The sequence below is a fragment of the Perna viridis genome, chromosome 6 (genome assembly GCF_037379345.1).
Source record: "Perna viridis isolate PV_CMFRI_1.1 ecotype Kerala chromosome 6, ASM3737934v1, whole genome shotgun sequence".
NCBI lineage: Eukaryota > Metazoa > Mollusca > Bivalvia > Mytilida > Mytilidae > Perna > Perna viridis.
The window spans coordinates 6801794-6823440 of NC_142450.1; the positions used below are offsets into that span (position 1 = coordinate 6801794).

General features: G+C 31.9%; 1 protein-coding gene and 1 long non-coding RNA gene across 4 annotated transcripts; one reads left to right on the forward strand and one right to left on the reverse strand.

Moving 5' to 3' along the window:
* Positions 1-3659: 3659 nt before the first annotated feature.
* LOC148613483 (uncharacterized) lies at positions 3660-9074 on the forward strand. The gene is made up of 3 exons (XR_015923139.1): positions 3660-3768; positions 6701-6819; positions 7804-9074. It is a non-coding gene; the product is annotated as an uncharacterized LOC148613483 (long non-coding RNA).
* Positions 9075-13307: 4233 nt separating this feature from the next.
* LOC148613484 (uncharacterized) lies at positions 13308-21545 on the reverse strand. 3 transcript variants are annotated; one of them, XM_088586782.1, is made up of 7 exons: positions 21477-21545; positions 19866-19959; positions 17771-17930; positions 17241-17360; positions 15973-16044; positions 15484-15664; positions 13308-13959 (listed from the first exon to the last, which is right to left on the reverse strand). In XM_088586782.1, the coding sequence occupies exons 2-7, from the start codon at positions 19957-19959 to the stop codon at positions 13660-13662; spliced, it is 927 nt and encodes a 308-aa protein (XP_088442908.1). In that variant the 5' UTR covers positions 21477-21545; the 3' UTR covers positions 13308-13659. The 3 variants fall into 3 exon arrangements, with proteins under 3 accessions (XP_088442908.1, XP_088442907.1, XP_088442906.1); XM_088586781.1 differs by having other exon boundaries at positions 21481-21540; XM_088586780.1 differs by having other exon boundaries at positions 19866-19973; positions 21481-21529.
* Between the last annotated feature and the right edge of the window lie 102 nt (positions 21546-21647).

Here is a 21647-nt window from a genome sequence, read left to right on the forward strand (position 1 = left end):
AAACATAATTTCATCATCAGAGTCAACTGTTATTGAAAAATCATCTATTTGTCTTTTCTATCCTTTATCTATTCTTACATTTTTTAGATCTTCACTACATTGTCTATAAGCTACATCATCACATGTAGTCCCGTCAAGAAGTTATCTAGTAAAATGTTTGTATTGATATACGAAAAAGTGTTGGGATCCTTATTGTTTTCAGAAGATTTAGTCTTATTTAGACAATGGGAAACAAAATCATAAATCAAATTTGTTTCCATGGTCTTGAACTCTTTAAGATGTTGCCTGCTATTACTCTGGCAATTTGGCATCATCTTATGTGCATATGCTTATAATCACAGTATGTAGGTGTAACATATGTTCTTGTCATTATTTCCCCATCTTTATCTAGAAATCTTGATGGTCCTTATCACTGCTTGACGCTTCTTGACATTTCTTGTCACAAATTAGTTAGACCGGTATTACTTAGTGTTCGCACTTCGGATTTTTTGGCTAAAGACAGAAAGGCGTATCGGAAAAAAATATCTGAATTTAAATAACCATTGATGACTATATGATAAACGCTTTTAGTGAGGAAACAAAAATACTGAACTTTATATGGGAAGCTCCGAAAGACTTGACTTAAGTAAGCAATGAATTTATTTCAAATTGTATACCGTTATGTGGACTTCGTCATCTATTATTTTGTTAAACTTTCAAAAAATCATATATTCGTACACCTTGAAGTATATAATTTGTCACCTATGTTGGGTCTTTAGGGATATAAACAGGTATTTACTTCTCCTGAAGCTAATTTTAAGCATTAAATTTATTAATACAAAAGTCTGCAAAACTGTATTACGTGGCAAAAATTAAAGTCAATTTCATTCACATTTCAAGGTCGAAAATCAGCGTTTATGCTTAAAACTCCTGTTAATTTCTAATACGAGAATTTTATACAATTTGTCAAAACCTTTCTAAATCCCTGAAGCACATAATATTCACGATAACCACATTTATTCAACGGGTCGTAGTTTTCTTTTCCTCGTTTGTCTACCCCGGACTTGACTTTTTATGAGCAACTCGGCGGGTGTTTCAAGAAAAGCAGAGGACGCTTACCCTACCGGTGCACCTGGTCTATGCTCCCAGTTTTTAGTGGAGTTACTCATTTACTTTTGTTACTTTGTATGTATGATTTTAGTTACTTTATGTTCTTTGTTGTGTATGTCTGTTTTCCATGTCTGGTATTTGTCCCTGGATTGCATTCTTTTGATTACCACTATAACCTTGGTTCCCTTGATTACTCTTCCACAGTAGCATATACTATTTACACTGATTTGGTTCTCACCGGGTACAGTTTAAATACTACCTGTCTTTAGTGATATGACACCGACAGTGTCATACCATCTACACCAAAAAGGCATATTTAAGTTCATGAGGTAAATGAGGCATACGAAGCTGGTTAGCAATTTATCGAAAATACACTGATTGATTGAAAATTAACATTTTATCTTAATGCTGTCCAATGAAATGAAAAAAAAAACATACCAAATATGGATTACAAAATGTATACATTATATAAAAACTGTGAACTTGGCAATTATAAGAAGTGTGCTTACTTGAATACATTGTACTATATTGAAATTAAGCATAAGATTTCTGTGAATTTTAATGAAGAATCAGAATTTCTCAAATAATTCTAAAATCCAAAATATGAATTTAAGAAACAGCGACGGTGCTTATCTACGCAACATGAAACCGTTTTGCCAAAACAAGAGCATCCCGCCACCCAAGTATGTCTTATTTGTCTTACAGTTGGCATCTTTGCAATAAAATGACATTCAAACAACCTATTTTAGCTGCCTAAGATCAGCCTAAATACCTTAACGGTGACATTCTTACCTAATTTGAATATTTATATATGATATACGTTCTATTGCTCACACATTTTCTTATCACAGTTTTTGGGTATTTTTCCGTATTCTGTAACTGCCAACATTTCTGTTCTTTAACCAAGTGCATTTGTATTGTAGAAGTTTCATTCATTCGGAATCTGTGTTTTCCAAAAGTATGACAGTGGTTCCATCTCAAAACAAAATGTATGCTTTTGGTCATTCTGTTTGTCAATAAGTGGGTTAATTTCGAATACCAGTGGACATTTACTCCGTCTTCTGTTACCCTCCCCAAGTTCTTAAGTTGTACTTGAGAATGCAATAATGCAGTTTCAAACTGTACATTACAGACGATAAAGAAATTGTTTCATATTTATAAGTTTAATTTTTGAGTTTTGCAAGCTGCCTTAGCCAGTCCAGCCCCTTGTTCTACCAATCCTGAGTGTGCAATCTACTTGTCAGTCTATTCGTAATATACAATTTCACCATTTTCCTTTTGAAACTAAATCCGTATTCCCAAGTCAATCTTGTCGAGTGACTTATATATACATAAAGAATTAAATTATATTTGCCTAGGACGGTCTAGTATTATCTATTAAATAATCATTGGCATGGAGAAACTAAGTAAAGCTCTGAGTCAGACGAAACTTTTTCTTTATTAAATCTGATATCCATATAGATGTTAGGCAGTTTGAAATTTTTTGTCACCTTCATTCTCACTCGTAAAAAGATCCTCTGGATCCAAGTCCTCTGACTCAGACCCCTGTTATGAATTAGAGATTTCCATGTGGTTTCCGTGTGTCAACCTCTCAAATACAATAATCTTGATCCGACAAGGAATTCTCTCTTTCACTGCATAATTTGGACTTTGGACTTTTTCGTTTATGCTGAGATTTGGATCTTGTATAAGAAGTAGACAAATTAGTTCACCAGCATTCATATCCACTACAACAGGAAGAATTAAGTGGGCTTCCTCTCTTACTTAAGGTCTGTGTCCTGTCGTTTGTCATCCTGCCAAAAAAAAACACCCATTCACATGTAATATTATCCTTACTGTATGATAAAGCTTGTTAAATCTATTTCTTATCCTGCAATATTGACCTTCTTATAAATATCTTGAGGAAAGACTTTTCCATAATAGAATTTGTTCCTTTCTTACAAACAGCAGAATCAATAGCAAACATTTCCCAAATTTCAGAACCATACAAAAGAATATGCTTTATCGTATGTTCGTACAGATGTATAAAGGTTGTATTACTTTGTAACTTAAAACATGCATTTAGTGATTTTTATTTTGTACACTACTAGGAATTTAATTACAGATTTTATGTACTTTTAATGCCGATATAAAATCAGTACTTTCTTTCGAATAACATTTCAGCAAGGAATTTCTTTCGGTAATTTCAATACTTACCTTTTTTGTCATTTTACAGTATTTTGATTTTTTGTCATTTTACAGTACTTTGATTTTTTGTCATTTCACAGTACTGTAAATTTTAGTCAATTCTCAGTACTGAAAATTTCAGTAAACTTCCGGTACTGTAAATTTCAGTCATTTTTCAGTACTGTGGTTTTCTGCCGTTTTTCAGTACAAATAATTGATTTACGATGATTTATCGAAATAAAATATTAGACTCGTGTTGTCGGAATATTCAACTTCGTTCATTTTAATGTTTACATAAACAAAACAAACGTGCAAAATGACGTAATTTGTTTACAGATCTTTCGAGCGTTTTACAGAGAAAAAGATAATTGTGAAAATTTATGCGCATAAGTGATACCGACGAAAAACGGAAACTGGCGTTCAAATTTCAGTTGGAAACATCGACGGTTAAATTTTACTGACATCATGCTGCTACACAAACATCACCAGATGAGGAAACTGTTCTTTGAACAGGTTTGTAGAAGAACTTGAGCTTGGTATTGGCGCAATATTCAATGTAGATACTAATGAAACGTACACTATCTGCATTCACCAGCTTGGGAACAAGTCTCAAGTCCCCCACCCCACCACCACACTCATAACTTAAGGTGCTTTTTACCCATTTTAAAATTTAAAAAAAATGGAATATTGTGAACTGTTGGAATATTTCTGTAATTTTTAGTCATTTTTTTTCAGGATTGAATCTTGGTATTTTGGCCATTCTGCCTTTCTTGGGGGAAATTATCGAATAAGTTTGCCATTTAAGTTAAGAGTCAAAATTAGGGAGGTAAAATCAAAATTTTAGGAATATTGCATGATTTGATATGATGTTCTTTGGGAAAACGTCCTTTTACAGGATCATGCTGAATGCTAGAAAAATCCATGTTTTTTGCTGTTAGCAAAGGAAGCATGTTTTTTCAGTATGCACTACTACTAATTATACTGTACATGTAGGTCCAAAATGCAATATTTCAAGTCAACACAATCATCAAGTCATTTGTTAATCTGTCCATGCAAAATAAAAAATTAACCTTCCAAGATGGCAAACTTGCAATGTATTTGGACTAAAAAGTACAATACATGTACATTGTGTATTTCAAGACCTCTAACTTTTTAGATACTAAAGTGAATCTTCTCAGAAAAGATATTGCTATTGCAAAAACAGTAAATTACTATTATTCCCACATTTATCTTAACTATGTTTTTTTTATTTTAAAAACCTACCATTTGTGGGTTCATGTAGTTTAAAAAAAGGGGGAACTCTATTTTAGAACTTGTTCTCAACCTGTTCACATACAATGTACTCCAAATTATTCATGCTGCAGCCAGGGCCTAGTCCTAATATCTATATAGTGACTAAATCGGCTTGGGTAATTAACAAGTGTGTAATCTTATCAAGATATTCCATAATTAATTGAGGGTACTCAATAGGAACAGAGAGGTGTGAATGTGATAGGGGAATGGCACACTGCCTCCTCCGTTTTCCCCGAGCAAGGACACTGTAATCCGTTTAAAGTATTTGTTTTAAGCCTCACTTTTATATTTCAATATACATAACATGAACATTGTTGTCTCTTTTTACCACAGACCATGTACATGTAATGTCAGTTAAAAATTAAAAAAAAAATATGAAGGTTTAAAGCTAAGTGTTGTATATCTTATTCAGGGTGAAATGTGTACTTTATTCACGGTGTACGATTTTTCTGTAAAATAGCAAGACCCAACAAATTTTTATCAACATAGCGTTTTTCCATCTGAAAATTATTTGTTTAATCTTTCTTTTTCTACATTTTCATAGCAGGCTTACGCCATAATGGTTTATAGTTCTTAATGAGTCATGTATTGTGCTGTTAGGTTTAAAGTATTAATACAATGTGTCTATGAAATAGCTAAATCAGTATGCACTTGTTTTATGGACAAGATAAGTCAGGGTCGAAATTGCCTTTCTATATTTATATGAGTTACATGTATTTGATGTAATGTTGCCTTCCCTTATCTCTGACTGAAGTGATAAATTTGCTTCTATTAACTACAAATTTATTTGCAATTTTGTGGACACTTAAACCTAAGCTGAATGTTAAGATTATGTTCCTTTAAGGTAGAGACAAACCTTTTAACAGAAGCGTCCTTTATTACTCTTGACTCAATCATTTAACGCTTACTATGACAAAGAGCCTATATACATGTATAGGCTTTTCTTAATCCCATATTTTGCCAAGAGCCTATGTATGGGCTTGGCAACTGTTGTCTACACTTTGGTCAGTCAATTTGGTATTCAGAGAATAGTTTAGGCATTTGTCTTATCAATTCAAACCACTTTTCATCTTTAAAAGGTAACCAAATTATTTTTTTATTAAAACTTGTCTCTTTTTGGAAAAAAAATCAGATATTTGACTTAATACTGTTATAAGGTACATGTACCTATATTAAAATTGAAACAAAAATTCACAGGAAAGCAGGAGGACAGAGATATTTTGTCTGGAAATTGGACACACTTGTAGAAATGCAACAGCACATATAGATATCTAAAAGTTTTTATTAGTAATAGGTATCAGTCTTGTATTGTATTCCGGAGCGGGTGTATGTCAAAACATGGAGGCTAAAAATATAGTGTGCTTTCTTTTTGCCATTTCATGTTTTTGTTTTTTTGCAAATGATTGTCATTTATCATCAAAAGTATAGGATAAATATCAAGCTATGACACAAAAAACTTGCTTTTCAGGAAAAACAGTATTTTCATGAAAAATTATGTGTCAGAAAATGAGTCTTATTTTATGAACTCAAAATAACAATGAAAGTAGAGGTTGTCTATTTTTAGTTTGACATGTTCTGGTGTACCAAAGTTCATGCCTTTTTTTCTAGATTGGACCTATGGGGCAAAGAATACAAGGCTGAGACCTATTGTATTTAGTGTCATTTATAGAGTAATCTCCCTTTATTTTGAATTCTACAGTGAATTCTATATAATTTTTTATCTCCTACATGTAAGAACATGGGTGTTATGAAAAACAGAATGTTAATTCCTATTTACTACGTCAATACAAACAAAACATCAAACATAAAAATATGTAGGCTAGGCATTTCGGCCATATATCACATTATGCATGATTCTTAGATGAAGTGCTACTTAATTACAAAAATAAAAATTTGAAGTCTTTTTGGAGTTGTTTCGATATCCCATATTACAGAATCTGCATGACTCTTACAAGCAGTGCCACTTGAAAAGTGTTGCAGTACTCAATAGACATACTTATAATGAAACCCCTTTCTCTATTTTTTAACTGAAACTCTTTAAGAATTTTCACAGTCTTTCACAAAATCATTGAAAAATATAATGTGATTTAATTGTTCAGAACAAGGGAAAGATGATAATGCTTTTTTAATTTTCTCTCTTTAAACATTTCAGTAGCCTTGATGACAACTAAGTGCAGATTACCAGGGTAATCCTGTACCAGAATATTTGGCAGATGATCAGGCGTAGATCCAAGGACTGGCGTACCAGGCGAACGCCCCCCCCCCAAATTGGTAAGAAAAACATTTTCACCACAAGTTTCACCCCATAATATTTTTTACCTTGCTTTGCACAGCATTTAATTCAATTAACGCCCCCTACACTTAGATCCTGGATCCGCCCCTGATGATAATAGTCCAAAAAGTGAAATGTAAGACTTACTTTTGAAATTAAAGCAATTAAAGGTAGAACGAAGTGCTTGTTACTACACAACATACAAATGTAGCTCCACCGAATGAGTTGTAAATATTAGAACCTTACAGATACTTCTAAGCAATTAATGGTATTTTGATGAATGGAGAAGGGGATTAGGGGATCATATCAGTCAAATAAAATTAGACCTAGTGTTTTTTTTTTATTTTTATGTTTGCAACAAATAAAAATTGGAGGGGCTAATTTTTATTAGACTGGGGATCATATTGGCCAAAAAAATACTGAAAATTAATCATTAAGTGTTCATGTGAATTTGTAAATCCATTACATTGAGAAAACATAGGGATTTCTATAAATTCTTGAATGTAAATGGCAAAAAGATAGCTTGAATTTTACCAAAATTCATATATTTCATTCATTTTTTGCCATATTGTGGTCAGAATGATGTTCACAAAAAAAAAAACAACTTAATATTTAGTCAATAGATTCATTAGACACAAAGGAAGGCCTTTCGGTATTTGAAGAATCTTGCACCACCCAGTTTGAAAAAAAGAGGGGCTGTGATGGACAAAATAAGTTACTGTAAATCTTTTTTTTTATGATTCTGTTCTTTTTTTAAATCTGTTTTTTTACGATTGCAGAAATTTCCAAGATTCATATAATGTAATGGAATTGTCATCCCCAAATGAACAGGCTGTGAAGGGCATTAGTCCCATTATTGTCAATGTATAGTTATGTTTTATAAATTATTATACATTTTATATGTATTGCATGGTGCATGGTACTATACAATTTTGCTAATAGTGTTAAGCATTTATAATGTTTTAGACTTTTTTATATTTTAGGTTGGTTGTAAAGCCCACATTGTGAACAAAAAGAATGAAATACTGGAGAGCAATATGGAAGGAACTATATTATATTTTATATAATGAATATAAAAGATTTTTTGAAACATTTTTTATACATGTATGGCTATCAATTAGAGATGGGTCTTATGATGGTACACGTTCATATATCCATCCGTCTATCCGTGTTAACATGTAACATGGTAACTTTAAAATCCCTTGAATAGTAAACCTTATTTTTATACTTTATTAAGTTCTTTGTTATCATGGTCGTATGATCTGTATACTTTTGAGAGAAAATTCTAGTTTAAGTTTCTAAGTTATGAGACTTTTTCTAAAAAAAGGTGGAGGGTCAAGATTTTACAGTATTTTGGAAAATGCGTGTTCGATTTACTTCAAACTGTGCAAAGTTGTTTGCTACCACTGTATAAGGGGAATACATTTTGGTGAAAAAACATAAAGAAATATCCAACCAACACATTTGACTCTGTGGAGGGATTTTGTTCAAATTATGTAGGATTGTTAGTCACTATATGTAATTGATCACATTGGGCCATTTTGATTAAACAAGTTTTACAGGAGTTTTTGGACTTTGTTGAATTGTACATGCTACTCTATAGAACACTTCTTGGACACAACTCCTTCGGATACAGCTGTACAGATCTTGTTATATGGGATTGTTGTTCATCATATTTAATATACATGTAGTATTTTGTGTAAGGTTTTCATTTTGGTTTAGTTATTGGTCCAATATGGTTATCCGAGCACCAATAACTCAGCCAATGTGGAAAACCTCACCTAATTATACCTGTATTAACTAACTAGTTCAATACCTCATATTGGTCTATGGAAATATGGAGTTTTATTAGGCCATTATGACGTATTTAACACCTTAATCCTGTGTTTGTGCATTTTTGTTCTTTGTATTGTATAGGCAGTTTTTATCATATAAATTTAGGCAAATATTCGAACATTAGTCAGTAATTGATCATTTTCGGCTACCATTTTAATTTGACCAATTTTACTGGAGTTATGGGACTTTGATCAAATTGTGCATGCTACATAATAGGAGCATTTTATTGGATGCAACTCCTTGGAGACAGTTGTACAAATTTTTTTCAAAATGTATAGGATTGTTAGTCACCACATTACGTTGATCATATTGGGCCACCATTTGGACTTGACAAATTTTACAGGCGTTATGGAACTTTCTTGACTTTGGACTTGCTACCCTAAAGGAACACTTTGTGGATGCAACATCTTGGGAGACAGCTATACAGGTTTTGTTCAAATTTTATCAGATTGTTAGTCACCATTAATTTGACTAATATACATGAGTTATGACTGATTAGAACCAAACTTGGTATAACTGTTCCTTGGGATATTCTGCATAGAACTGATGTGGGGATATTTGATTCATCGAAAAACATGGCCACCGTTACTAAAAATAGAACATAGGGGTGGGACAGTAGATTTTTGAATATATCTCCAAAACCGTTAGGTTTAGCTGAATTCTGACAAGGATAAAAATGTTTAGCATGATAACATCTACCTCTGGTCAAGTTTTGGTTTTAGTCTGTTAAGCCATGTTGGAGTAATTGCCCTTTTTCAACAATTTTTTGCTATTTTTTATGTTATTTCTTTCAAAAATCTTCTTCTCTCACTACTTGAGCAATTGAAACCAAACTTGGTATGAATGTTTCTTGTGATATCCTGAGTGCATAGAACGGATGTGGGGATTTTTGATTCGTTGAAAAACATAACCGCCATTATAAAAAATAGAACAGAGGGGTCAGACAGTAGTTTTTCGCATACATCTCAAAACCGTTACGTTTAGCCAAACTTTTCAATTGCTGAAATGATCCTTATTATAAGGCCTTTAAAAGTCTTCAGGGATCAAAGTTGTCAGGCGACTCCTTGTAAGAGTTATTGCCCTTGAAAGATGAGGTTATTTTTTTAGAGTTTCAGCCAATATCTTGAAACCTATAATTTGCTGAAATGATCCTTATGATAAGTCCTACCGAAGTCTTCTTGCGTCAAAATTGTTGGACATCACCCTGTTAAATTTATTACCCTTGGAAGACAAATTTTAACCAGGTGAGCAATTCAAGTTCCTGGGAGCCTCTTGTTTTGAAGTTCTGTTCTTATTGTATTGTCTTATTGTTATTTTTTAAGTTATTTTACCATTTTCTTTTTCTTCCAAGAATCTTATGCTATATATCAACATTTAACCTTACCGCATCAAGTTAAAATGTTGTGTCCTGAAATGCCTAAAGTGTTCTGAAATTGACCTCTGCAAATCCTTTTTATGAGTTTTTTTTAAATGGTGGTCATATAATAGTATGCTGTTATCATTGTTTATAGACACTTCATGTCCGGACAATAACTTGAGTATGAGTGTATATGTTTATGAAAGTATACTACAAGGTGACATACCTTTAAGGAAGTCTGGGATTGATGTTGGAAGTGTGCCTTGAACTGTTTAGGAAAAATGTACCAGAAACGAGCATTTTCATTATTTTCGGACAAAAACTTGAGTAAATATGAATGAATCTCTTTGAAATTGTACCACAAGGTGTCATACCACAAAAGGAAGGCTAGGATTGAATTGGGGTTGTGCTTATTGACGAATAAGGTTGCCACGGTTATTCTGGTCAAATTAGTTTCCTGTATCAAATATTGAATTGCACTCAAAATTCAGAACTGTATCTAGCTTGAATGGTGTGTTAATACTTGGCCCAATTTTTAGGGTTCGACCTCTGTTGTTGTATCAAGCTGCGCTCAGTAGAGTATATTTTTTTGCTACGAGTTCGGACAGGTTTTCAGTTTACTTCCATATGGGGACGATTGTTACGTTTTTAGGGCACAGCTGTTTATATTTCCATGTATTAATTTATAATATTTCCCTTCTTTTATATATTATAGGAAAAAACGAAATGTATTGTAAGTTGTTGATGTTTAAATAAATAGTAAATAAACGATTAAACATGATATTGATTATTCATATTTATACGTTAAAAATTGATGCTTTTTCGAAATAAAAAAAACCCCAAAAAGTCGTTCATTTAAATTTGTCATTCCTGTACGGAATAAAAAATGGTTATATAAAACACCTACGAATTGTTGCATAACACATTCTGCTTGTAATTTCATATGTACATGTACCAAGTTTCATTATGATGTGTTCATATTCGAACAAATGAAAACTCATACAACTTACACAATTTAAAATGCATTAACCAGAAATTACATGTAAAATCGATATAACAATGGAAGGAAACCAGAATAAAATATCTCCAAAACGAATCTTAAAAAGATGTTTGGAGTTTGGTCCGCATAAAATTGTAAATTGTTGTTGGACAAAAAAACTTTAAAAGAAGACAACAATACACATATTCAATGAAAGCATACTCATGAGAGGTGAAAAAAATCAGTAAATATCATAGTTTCCTTTGAAATGAAAAAGTACTAAGGAACGACAGAAAACCACAGTATTGAAAAATGACTGGAATTTACAGTACTGAAAAATTACTGACATTGTCAGTACGGAAAGTTGACTGAAACTTTCTCCTCTGAAAATTGACTGAAATTTTCAGTACTGAAAAATGGCTGAAATTTACAGTACTGAAAAATGAATAAAATTCAAAGTACTGTAAAATGACAAAAAAAAGGTAAGTACTGAAATTACCGAAAGAAATTCCTTACTGAAATGTTATTCGAAAGAAAAGTACTGATTTTATATCGGCATTAAAAGTACATGAAATCTGTAGTTAAATTCCTGGAAGTGTATACGTCATCTTTATTTGTTTAAATTCACAACTAGATGTAAATATAATTCTAAGCATTTTTCACATTCACGTGTATTTCCTCCGAAATAATTTGAGCATTAAAAAATAACTGATTTGTAAGAAATTACAATTTTTGTCTTATTAAGATTGATATCAAAACATTATTCTACACAAAAAGTATGCAACGTATCAATTCTCTTCTGCGAACCATAATGTGTTTTTTGAAAATATTACAATATCATCAGCATACATTAAACAGTCAGTTATTAGATTAATAACTTAAGAGGAATAAGACATGATAACATCTTTTCGGGTAGATCATTTAGAAATAGTCTGAACATGTTCTGGCTTAAAACATCACCCTGTCTTACACCAATACAAGACTTGAAACATGAAGTCACCAATTTTTACACATAGGTCGTTTTACTACATGTGTCTTTGATAACAGAATAAAATTTTCCAAATACACTATTCATTAAAAGATAACATTTAATTTCTGTGTGTATCTCTTAATTAAATCCTTTTGTTCGGAATTAACAAAACTGGCAAAAATATATATCTTAAAGTATAAATTGTCAATAATAGTACTTATATCAGATGGCCTACACTTCTTGAAAAATCCAATTTGACAAGGCTTTATCAATGAATTTCTTTAAGTCTACTTTGTCAAAACAAAGTTTAATAGTTTACTTATGCATGAATTAGTGGCTTTCTGTTTTACTCGGTTCAATAGATTAAAAAAACAGGGGACAGATATACAGAAGACCACTGTGTAGGATATATGGCGGATGAGAATACAGGTTCCTTAAGAGTTTAAGTTTGGAACTACCAGCCTTTAGCATGACATTTGGGATACCATCTATACCAGATGGCTTCCACTTTGCTCATTTTAGTTTTGATGCGGATTCAAAATTTCTTCAGCTGAAAATATATAATCTTAATCATTGAAACTTATTTTTATCTCTATATGTTCTATATGAAGAGTAATCAAGGGAACCAAGATTCTATCGTAAATCAAACGAATGTACTCAAGGGACAAAGATCAGACAAGAAAAACAGACAAACACAACAAAGAACATAAAGTAACCAAATTAATACATACAAAATAATAAAGGTAAATGGGCAACTCGGACTGCACTAAAAACTGGGAGATTAGACCAGGTGCTCCGGTAGGGTAAGCGTCCTCTGCTTTTCTAGAAACACCCTTTGTCATATAGTATGGTAAAAACATTTCCTTTACCATCGATCTCTAAGTGTAGGTCAAGATATGAGGCTGATTTCATAATGTCTGAAGTATTCTTTATCTCAGGTTTTTTGGGGTAGGTACGATGTACCAAATCCCCGAAACAAGGATTGTTTAACAATGAAACGTCATCTATATTGCGGAAACTGAGATTAAAGGATCTAGCTAAACGACAAAATCAACTGAAGTTAACTATTGTACTCTCTAAAGCATTCATCAATACACCTTGTAACTATTGTACTCGCTAAAACATTCATCAATACACCTTGTAACTACTGAACTCGCTAAAGCATTCATCAATACACCTTGGAACTGTTGAACTCGCTAAAGCATTCATCAATATACCGTGTATCTACTTGTATGCTCTAAAGCATTCATCAATACACCTTGTAACTATTTGTACACGCTTAAGCATTCATCAATACACCTTGTAACTACTGTACTGCTAAAACATTCATCAATACACCGTGTAACTATTTGTACGCTCTAAAGCATTTATTCATACACCTTGTAACTATTGTACTCGCTAAAGCATTCATCAATACACCTTGGAACTACTGTACTCGCTAAAACATTCATCAATACACCTTGGAACTGTTGTATTCGCTAAAGCATTCATCAATACACTTTGTAAAATCAGGATTTGTCTAAACAAATGCGCACTTTTGAGTAACTGAAAATACAATTTTTTCTACATCAAAAGAGAAAATAAATCGTAAACAATTATTTGTTGGGGCAATGAATGTGAAATTAAGTACGATTATTACATCATACAAATGAGATTCCAAGAAAATAACAAATGATTAAACGTCATGATTATATTGATTAAATGTTCCGATATTTGACAAAATCAAACTTCAGATTGACAAATTCACTATCACACTGGAAGTGTCTGTTCCTTACATTATCTGCCAGTATATTTCCACTAAATCTTCTGAATCCTTTGGTTTTGAACATCTTATATGTCTTAAGATATCGGACAAAATTTTCCCTTGGTGTGTCAGGAAAGATGTGAAACTCTAAGCCTATTTGTTTAATCTGCTTAGTTAAATTGTCCTTCAAAATAGTCTCTATGGCGTCCCATTCATAAAATTCTATGTCCATTTTAAGGTAATCCAGATGTCTCTACAATAATCATAATACATGTTACAAACCTGACTATTTGATTAAAATTTCCGGAATAATAGTAACTACCTTTTTGGAGAATAACTTTAACCAAAACACTATTAACTCCTTTTAGGTTTCATATTCAAAGATAAAAATTCAACAATGGCATTTACTGTCACGTTCTCATGTCACATTAAGAAACCTGCTGTTGTATTTGAGAGCAGAAGGAGCCTCGGCTTCGCTGCAGGAGGCTAAATTGCCCACGCCTACCCGTTTCTACTTATTTCCTGTGGCAATCGAAATTCGTCGGCCCAATAAACTTTTTGTCCCATCCATTTTTTTCATTTCTTATCATTTCATGTTCGTTGTATTATCCATAATAAATAATGCTGCTAGGGCGTTAAACACCAATCAATCAATAAAGCATACTGTTTTTCTTTTTCGAATAATACCAGATACAAAACAATGGCGACTAGACGTGTTATGTTAATGACATGGTCATTCATCAAAACAAACTATTGTCATTTAAAAATAATCAATGTAGTAAAAGGTACTACATTGAAAATACTTAAAAATTATACTGAACTTAAAAGTTGTCGATGTGCTACAATATATGGAAAATAACGGATATCAAATTATGATATATCTTAATTACGAAAACGTATTTGAATAATGATTTGCTTTCAATAATTAATTATTGATTTTTCAAAAACATATTTAAAAAAAAAGTAATTTAGGTAACCAAGATTCTAGCTGAAATCAAAAGTATGTGATCCAGGGACAAAAAACAGGCATGGAAAACAGACACACAAGAACAAAGATGTTGTTCCTTTAATAAGTGAAGTGATTCATTTGAAAATCACTCATATGTTTTTCTATGTTTTTTTAGGTTTGATAGTTTAAACTATTGTATCGATAAAAAGTCTACTTGTGAAAGAAAACAAATGTGCTGGCAAAATTTAAATTACTCCCCTAAACATATTATACATGTATTGTGTAATCCAATGATTTTTCTCGCCGATAGAAGAACGATCTTAAGAACTTTTAGCAATTTTTAAACTCAAATGCAATAATTTAAAATTTCCAAAAAAAATTCTGATCCTTCTCTTTATTGTTTCACTCTGAAAGTTCAAAAACAAAATGTAGAAATTTAAGATAATAGAGTAATCGCATTTAAATCTTCATAAAGCAAGGTCATAATTATGTACATTGATTTAAAAATTGCATTTACTTTCTTTTATACAAGGTTTTGAATATGGCGGCAATTTACTTCTAACGTCTAATAATAAAAACAAATTAAAATCACTATATTATTACTATCATGAAACAACATGTTAAAGTTGTTGTTCCTATGATAAAAAATGGAAAATATAAACTAATCTCAAATTTCTAAGAATGTTTTTTTTTTTTTTTTTTATTTTTTTTTTTTGTCTTAGTTCGCCAAAGTTACAAAAGATACATGTCTAAATGTGTTGTACGTTACCGTTCTTAATTTTCCGAGATGTAAGACCGACAAAATTTTGTCTAGACCTATGTACCTACCTGATGGTGCCCAAATAAAATCATGATATCCCGAAGTGTTTTAGTTTCCCATTTCTGAGACTGATTCCTTTTGGTATATTTATCAACTCTTGGGGAGAAAGCTTTTTTTGTTGTCCCTGCAAGGCCTATCGGAAAAAAATAAGCTCCACTTTTCTGTATATGCTCTTTTGTATCGCCCATGCTTCACAAAACGTAAAACACATAATATATATTTAGAAACTATATAAGTGAGAGGTTTGAATCAAATTTGGTACTTTAAATATATAGATACATTATTGTTACAAATCTTGTTTACTTTTGAATTTTTCTATTTGTTTTTGTTTGTTTTTTTGTTTTTGTTTTTATTTATTAAAATGTTATAATAACAAAATAGTAACGATGGTTTAGTGTCTCGTTACAGATCTTATTGCGAAAATAACAACAAAATAGCCGCCACGAAAATTTCACGATTTACACTATGATGTATACTATTATAGCACAATATGATACCTTGGATCGAAAGAAAATACTTCACAACCATGAGCAGCAAAAGCATCTTCATGACTAAAATCATAATTTATCCTAAAATGGAAAGATTATATTTCCCCAATTTTATATAGGATGGTTATACGTAAGGAATCTTAAATGCTTTAGATACAATATTAAATGATAGCTTTGATTACATCTCAATTTAGTTGAAATGATATTAAACAATAACTACTTTTCTTTAACACTTGTCTGTATTAGAATAAGGCAAAATGTGTATATGGTTTGGTACATGAAGAAAAAAAAAACACGCTGAGATTTTATTGCATTATCCAAGTCTATACTTCATTACGTCCAGAAACAACCATGAAAGTATTTGGAAAATTTAAGTTCAAATTTAGTTAAAATATACATAATGGAAAATAGGGAGATAATTTCCCCGCACTTCTCCCTATATATAAACCATCACAAAATATATACGTCACACATTTCATGATACATTAAAATATGTTTTCGGTTGGTTCTTAGATGTATTGAATATATCGTAGGAAAAAGAGACCAAGTTGAGAAAATATTGGTACCACCATTGCCTAGTTCTTTAACAGAATGGTACTTAATTCCCTTATGTGTATTTGTCTCTAAAATGACAAAGTCGTCATAGTAGAAATAACATATTGATAGACTTATCTATTGAAACAATTCAGAATGTTTTATAGGGCTGTCTAGATTCATAAACTTTGTATACACAAAGGTCTGTTACAGTAGCTGCATTGAGTAAAAGTAAGTATAGTAAAAATTAAAAGCCAAGAAACACGATATAGACATAAAAAAGCCTCCATACATGTAACACAAATCAGCTTAAAAATACAAAAAGTGATCAACCAGGACCCCACAAAAGCAGGTCAAATGGCAAGGTAAGTGTCTATTGCTTTTACTAGAAACATCCACCAACTTAAGTATGATGTTTCATTTTTATAAGACTTAATATGTAAAAAGGTCTCGGTTTTTTTGTAACTAAAATAATTTTATTCACTATACATAATTTACAGTCCCTACACGTCTTGTATACATTCAACTTACCCTTTACCCAATTCCACATTCTAATACACGCCCGCTTTTTTCGACTGTAGGAGACATATTTTTAAAAACCTTTGTTGAGTTTTAACTGAAAATCCAGAATATATTGCATGCATTGATATTGCGGTTTTATAATTTTGTTTTTTAAAATCTTTTTTTTTTTATTAAGTAGATAATTTGCTTTCTTCGAATTTTTTTAAAAATTATGATATTACCCGAATGAATACACTAAACACGGTTTATTCACGACAAATGGGAAGGTGTTGCAGTCTAACCAATTTCCTCGCCAAGTTTTGTTAAGACACTCATATTCATTCTTTCTGTATCTTAAATCTCTACAAAAAATAATAAAACCATTAGACGTATCTATTTAGTAAGGCATTTTTTTTCGAAAGGTGTTATGATCATACAAAAAGATACTTTCGCATACACATAAAAATACTACTTTGTGATACAAATCACTTGTGTGCTCGTTGTTTCATTGTTAAACTAGTTTGTCAACATTTTTTCTGGTTGGTTTCTCAATTGATATGACTTGCGAATTGTCTTTGTTTCCTGTTTCACGTTCGAGTCAAATGCTTAGATTTTGCGTTGTCCCATTGTCGACGCGTCAGTACTTTTGCCAATATCCAACATTTTTCTTCATTTCGCTATAAAAATGTTCAAACATACATTAATTATGAAACAAAACATTTCAATTTCAGTTTTGAAAAGAGTCTTCATATCAAAGACATAACATAACTACTTTGCAATTTCATAAAGCGCCTTTTTCCAGTCTTTACTTGAATGCGACATTGTTGCATCAGTTTCTATGACCCTCATCGTAGACAGATTGAATTTGTAAGGTCCGTATCCTTCGTTATGTAACTTAGTTTCATTGTTTATCCTTGGTTCATGTAATATGCCTAACATATAAATAAATGTTGGTTATTTCTGTTCGAAAATGTACTAAAGCAGAAGCATAAATGCAATGGAGATAAAAACATATTATAATGTAAAGCGAAAACTTTTTTAAATCCGACAAAAATACAATAGCTAACTTATATTATACATATCTAAAGGTTATCTGCGTTGAAATTGATACCAAAAGCGTTACATCTTAGATTCCATTTAAACATAACATATCGGAAGGACAACATATAAAAGTTTGTAGAGTAGAATATAGATTAGTAATAAACAAATTTATTTACAATAGTAAAGAAGAAAACCATAATTGTAATTATAGTTCAGAAGGTTTGGCACAACATACAGAATAATTTTCCTCTAATGAATTTGCTTTTCTACATGTATTATTCTTGAACGATGTCAAAATAGTCTTGCAAAGAGGTCTAATAACAAACGTAATAATATAGTAATGATAGCACGTTGGTTTGAAAGAGAATAATTTTGGGAAAAAGTTACATGAGATTCGATGCACTCAAAACCATAATCAACACTAAACAGACGGTTTCCAATGAATTTTGTACAAAAATGTTGTCATTTGATTAAGTGTACCTCGACTGAATAAATAGGGAATGTTAACTCAATTAACTATTTTAACTTTACTTTTTCTTACAATCTTTTGAACAACATTAAATTTAAGCATTGCAGTACACTAAAAGGAAATCGATAAATGAATATAAGGAGACGTTTAAAACAGTGTCAGATCAATAATTCAATTTGTGTATATTCAAAAGCTGATGACCGAAAATTGCATGAATCGTAGGCATACTCTTCTTTAAATAAAAAAAAAATATTTACTGAATATAAATTGTAGGATAATGAAAGAAGGACATCAAACTTGGATATATTTTTAAAGAATATTTTAATCGACAACATATTTGTCCAGTGTGGTGGACGTGTTTTTCAACAAACGGTCGGCATTCCAATGGGAACAGATTTTGCTCCTTTACTTGCTGACATATTTCTTCAATCTTATGAGGCTGACTTTATAGCCGATCTGATCAGAAAGAAAGAATATCGTTTGGCTAGATCCTTTAATCTCAGTTTCCGCTATATAGATGATGTATTATCTTTAAACAATCCAAATTTCGGGGATTTGTTACATCGCATCTACCCAAAGGAACTTGAGATAAAGGAAGTCAGTGTGAAGTCAGCCTCATATCTTGACCTACACTTAGAAATCGATGGTAAAGGAAAACTATTGACCAAACGTGATGACTTTTCATTCAGACTTGTCAACTTTCCTTTCAGTTGTGGCAACATCCCTTCGGCTACTGCGTATGGAGTGTTCATATCACAACTCATACGTTATGGCAGAGCTTGCCGAAAATACGCAGACTTTTTGTATCGCGCTAGAACTCTAACAAATAGACTTCTGGAACAGGGTTATGTTGCTACAAAATTGAAGTCATCACTACAGAAGTTTTATGGTCATCATTATGAACTCGTGGATCGTTATGGTGTATCCATCAGCACCATGAAACTGATTTATTCAACGGGTCATAGTTTTTCTTTCCTCGTTTGTCTGCCCCGGACTTGACTTTTTATGAGCAACTCGGCGGGTGTTTCTAGAAAAGCAGAGGACGCTTACTCTACCGGTGCACCTGGTCCATGCTCCCAATTTTTAGTGGAGTCCGAGTTGCTCATTTGCTTTTGTTACTTTGTATGTATGATTTTGGTTACTTTATGTTCTTTGTATGTCTGTTTTCCATATCTGGTCTTTGTCCCTGGATTACATTCTTTTGATTACCGCTATATCCTTGGTTCCCTTGATTACTCTTTCAAATTATATATAATAAGTTCAATATTTAGATATTTAAGTTATTTTTCTTACTTTAAAATGAATGGGAAAAGTTACTTTGGAAAATCCAACTTTATTTCTTTAAAGGAACACTTACTTCCGATATCATGTTGATTATAATAGACTGTTTTCATCAGAAGAACCGAGATAAGTAATGCGGTAAAAACACGGTACAGCTTTTTTGACCTCATCTTGAAAAAAAAAACTAAACAAATAAAAACAAACTATAGTTAAAAAAATGGCTTCTTAGTTGTAACAGCTGATAACTTGAAATAAATCTATCCGAATTCATGTCATGTGAACTACGTCCTTGGTTAATTTCATTATTTGACTCATTTGCTCACGTAGAAGCTCGGTACTTGTGTTTTGTTGTTAAGTTGGTTGTTTTGCCCGCTCTATATGTATTGAACATTTAGTCATAGTTTTCAGATACCAAAATCTAAGCATTTGTACAATATCATATTTGGTGCCGTTATCTCATTGTGGCTACGAAAAGTGGAAGAGAATCCCGAAGAGCTGACTAAACAGTATAATTTAAATGATTTTGTCGATCATTCGAAAATTATCTTTGATGAACCAAATAAGAAATCACCGATTTTATTTTGATGACATCGATAAAGAGGAAACGCATGCTAAGATAGGAAGACATTCGTAGTCTCAAGTATGTCACTACTAAATCCATAAGCTACTGAATTTCAAAATGAAGATGAAGATGTGCAACCTGTTCGTTAAACCAAGGCTAATCGAAAGTTAAAAGAATTCTACAAGCTGCCAAATTCCAACATTAAGATGAGCAACCTTTTATTCCCATAAAAATTCAAGGTTAGTTTCATACAACAAAACTCATCATATGCATTCATGAATACAAGCATGTGCTACAACCTTTCCAAGCTACATTTATTTGTCAAAATTCATTGGATCGACAACTTTTATGGAATTAGTTCAGTTCGGTACCTGGCAATTAATCTTTCAATGATATCTTTAGCGAGAAATAATCATCTTCTTAAACCACAACTACCACACAATGCCAGTACATGCATGCCTGAGGGTTACGAATGCAAATTTTGGATAAGCCAAAATACACGTTTAAAAAGATTTTATCATAATTCAAAAACTCGAACATTTGTGAACAGCATTGACGAGTGGCGAAACACATGAGCCGCCCTGAAAACTTTAATAAACTGGATTCAAGCCAAAGAAACTGACGTTGGAATTAAATTTAATAAGATACGCCTTAATGCCAAATCAAAGAAGACGGCCAGCATGCAGCATGTTAATATTGGCAATATTAACGCCTACTTTCATCTAAGAATCCATCTCTATCGACAACGGAGAAACTTGCCTTGAAACCAAGCAGTACTGAGACAAGAGACTGGCAATTTCTTGATTCAATTTTTTTGGGTTTTTAATCGTATCGTATTCATTACGTTTTACTTTAGCAGAAAAAAGAGAGTTGTCAACCCCATACGAGTAGTTCGAATGATTTGTGATATACTTCAATCTGTTCTTATTAAAATCCAATATATTATCCGTAATGCATGCGCCTTTGAAAACATTACGAAAAGACAAATGTACAGTTTTTTTTATTTGTGTCACATTCAAGTAAGTCAAGAAAATTAGCCATCCTGGCTTCTAAAAGAACATTTCAGAATTAAATAGATAATAAGATAAATGAAACAAAGTCTAAATCTGATGAATACTAATTTACCTACATGGAGTTCTTCGGTCGTATCTTCTCATGGTATGACTTAAAATCGGCTAATTATGTTTTTTTGTGGAATTATAAGATGAAAGACAGCAACGTGTCGCAAAGATTGGTGATGACAATGTAATTGTGATATGATCGAAAGTTAAAAATATTAAATTATTACTAGATATC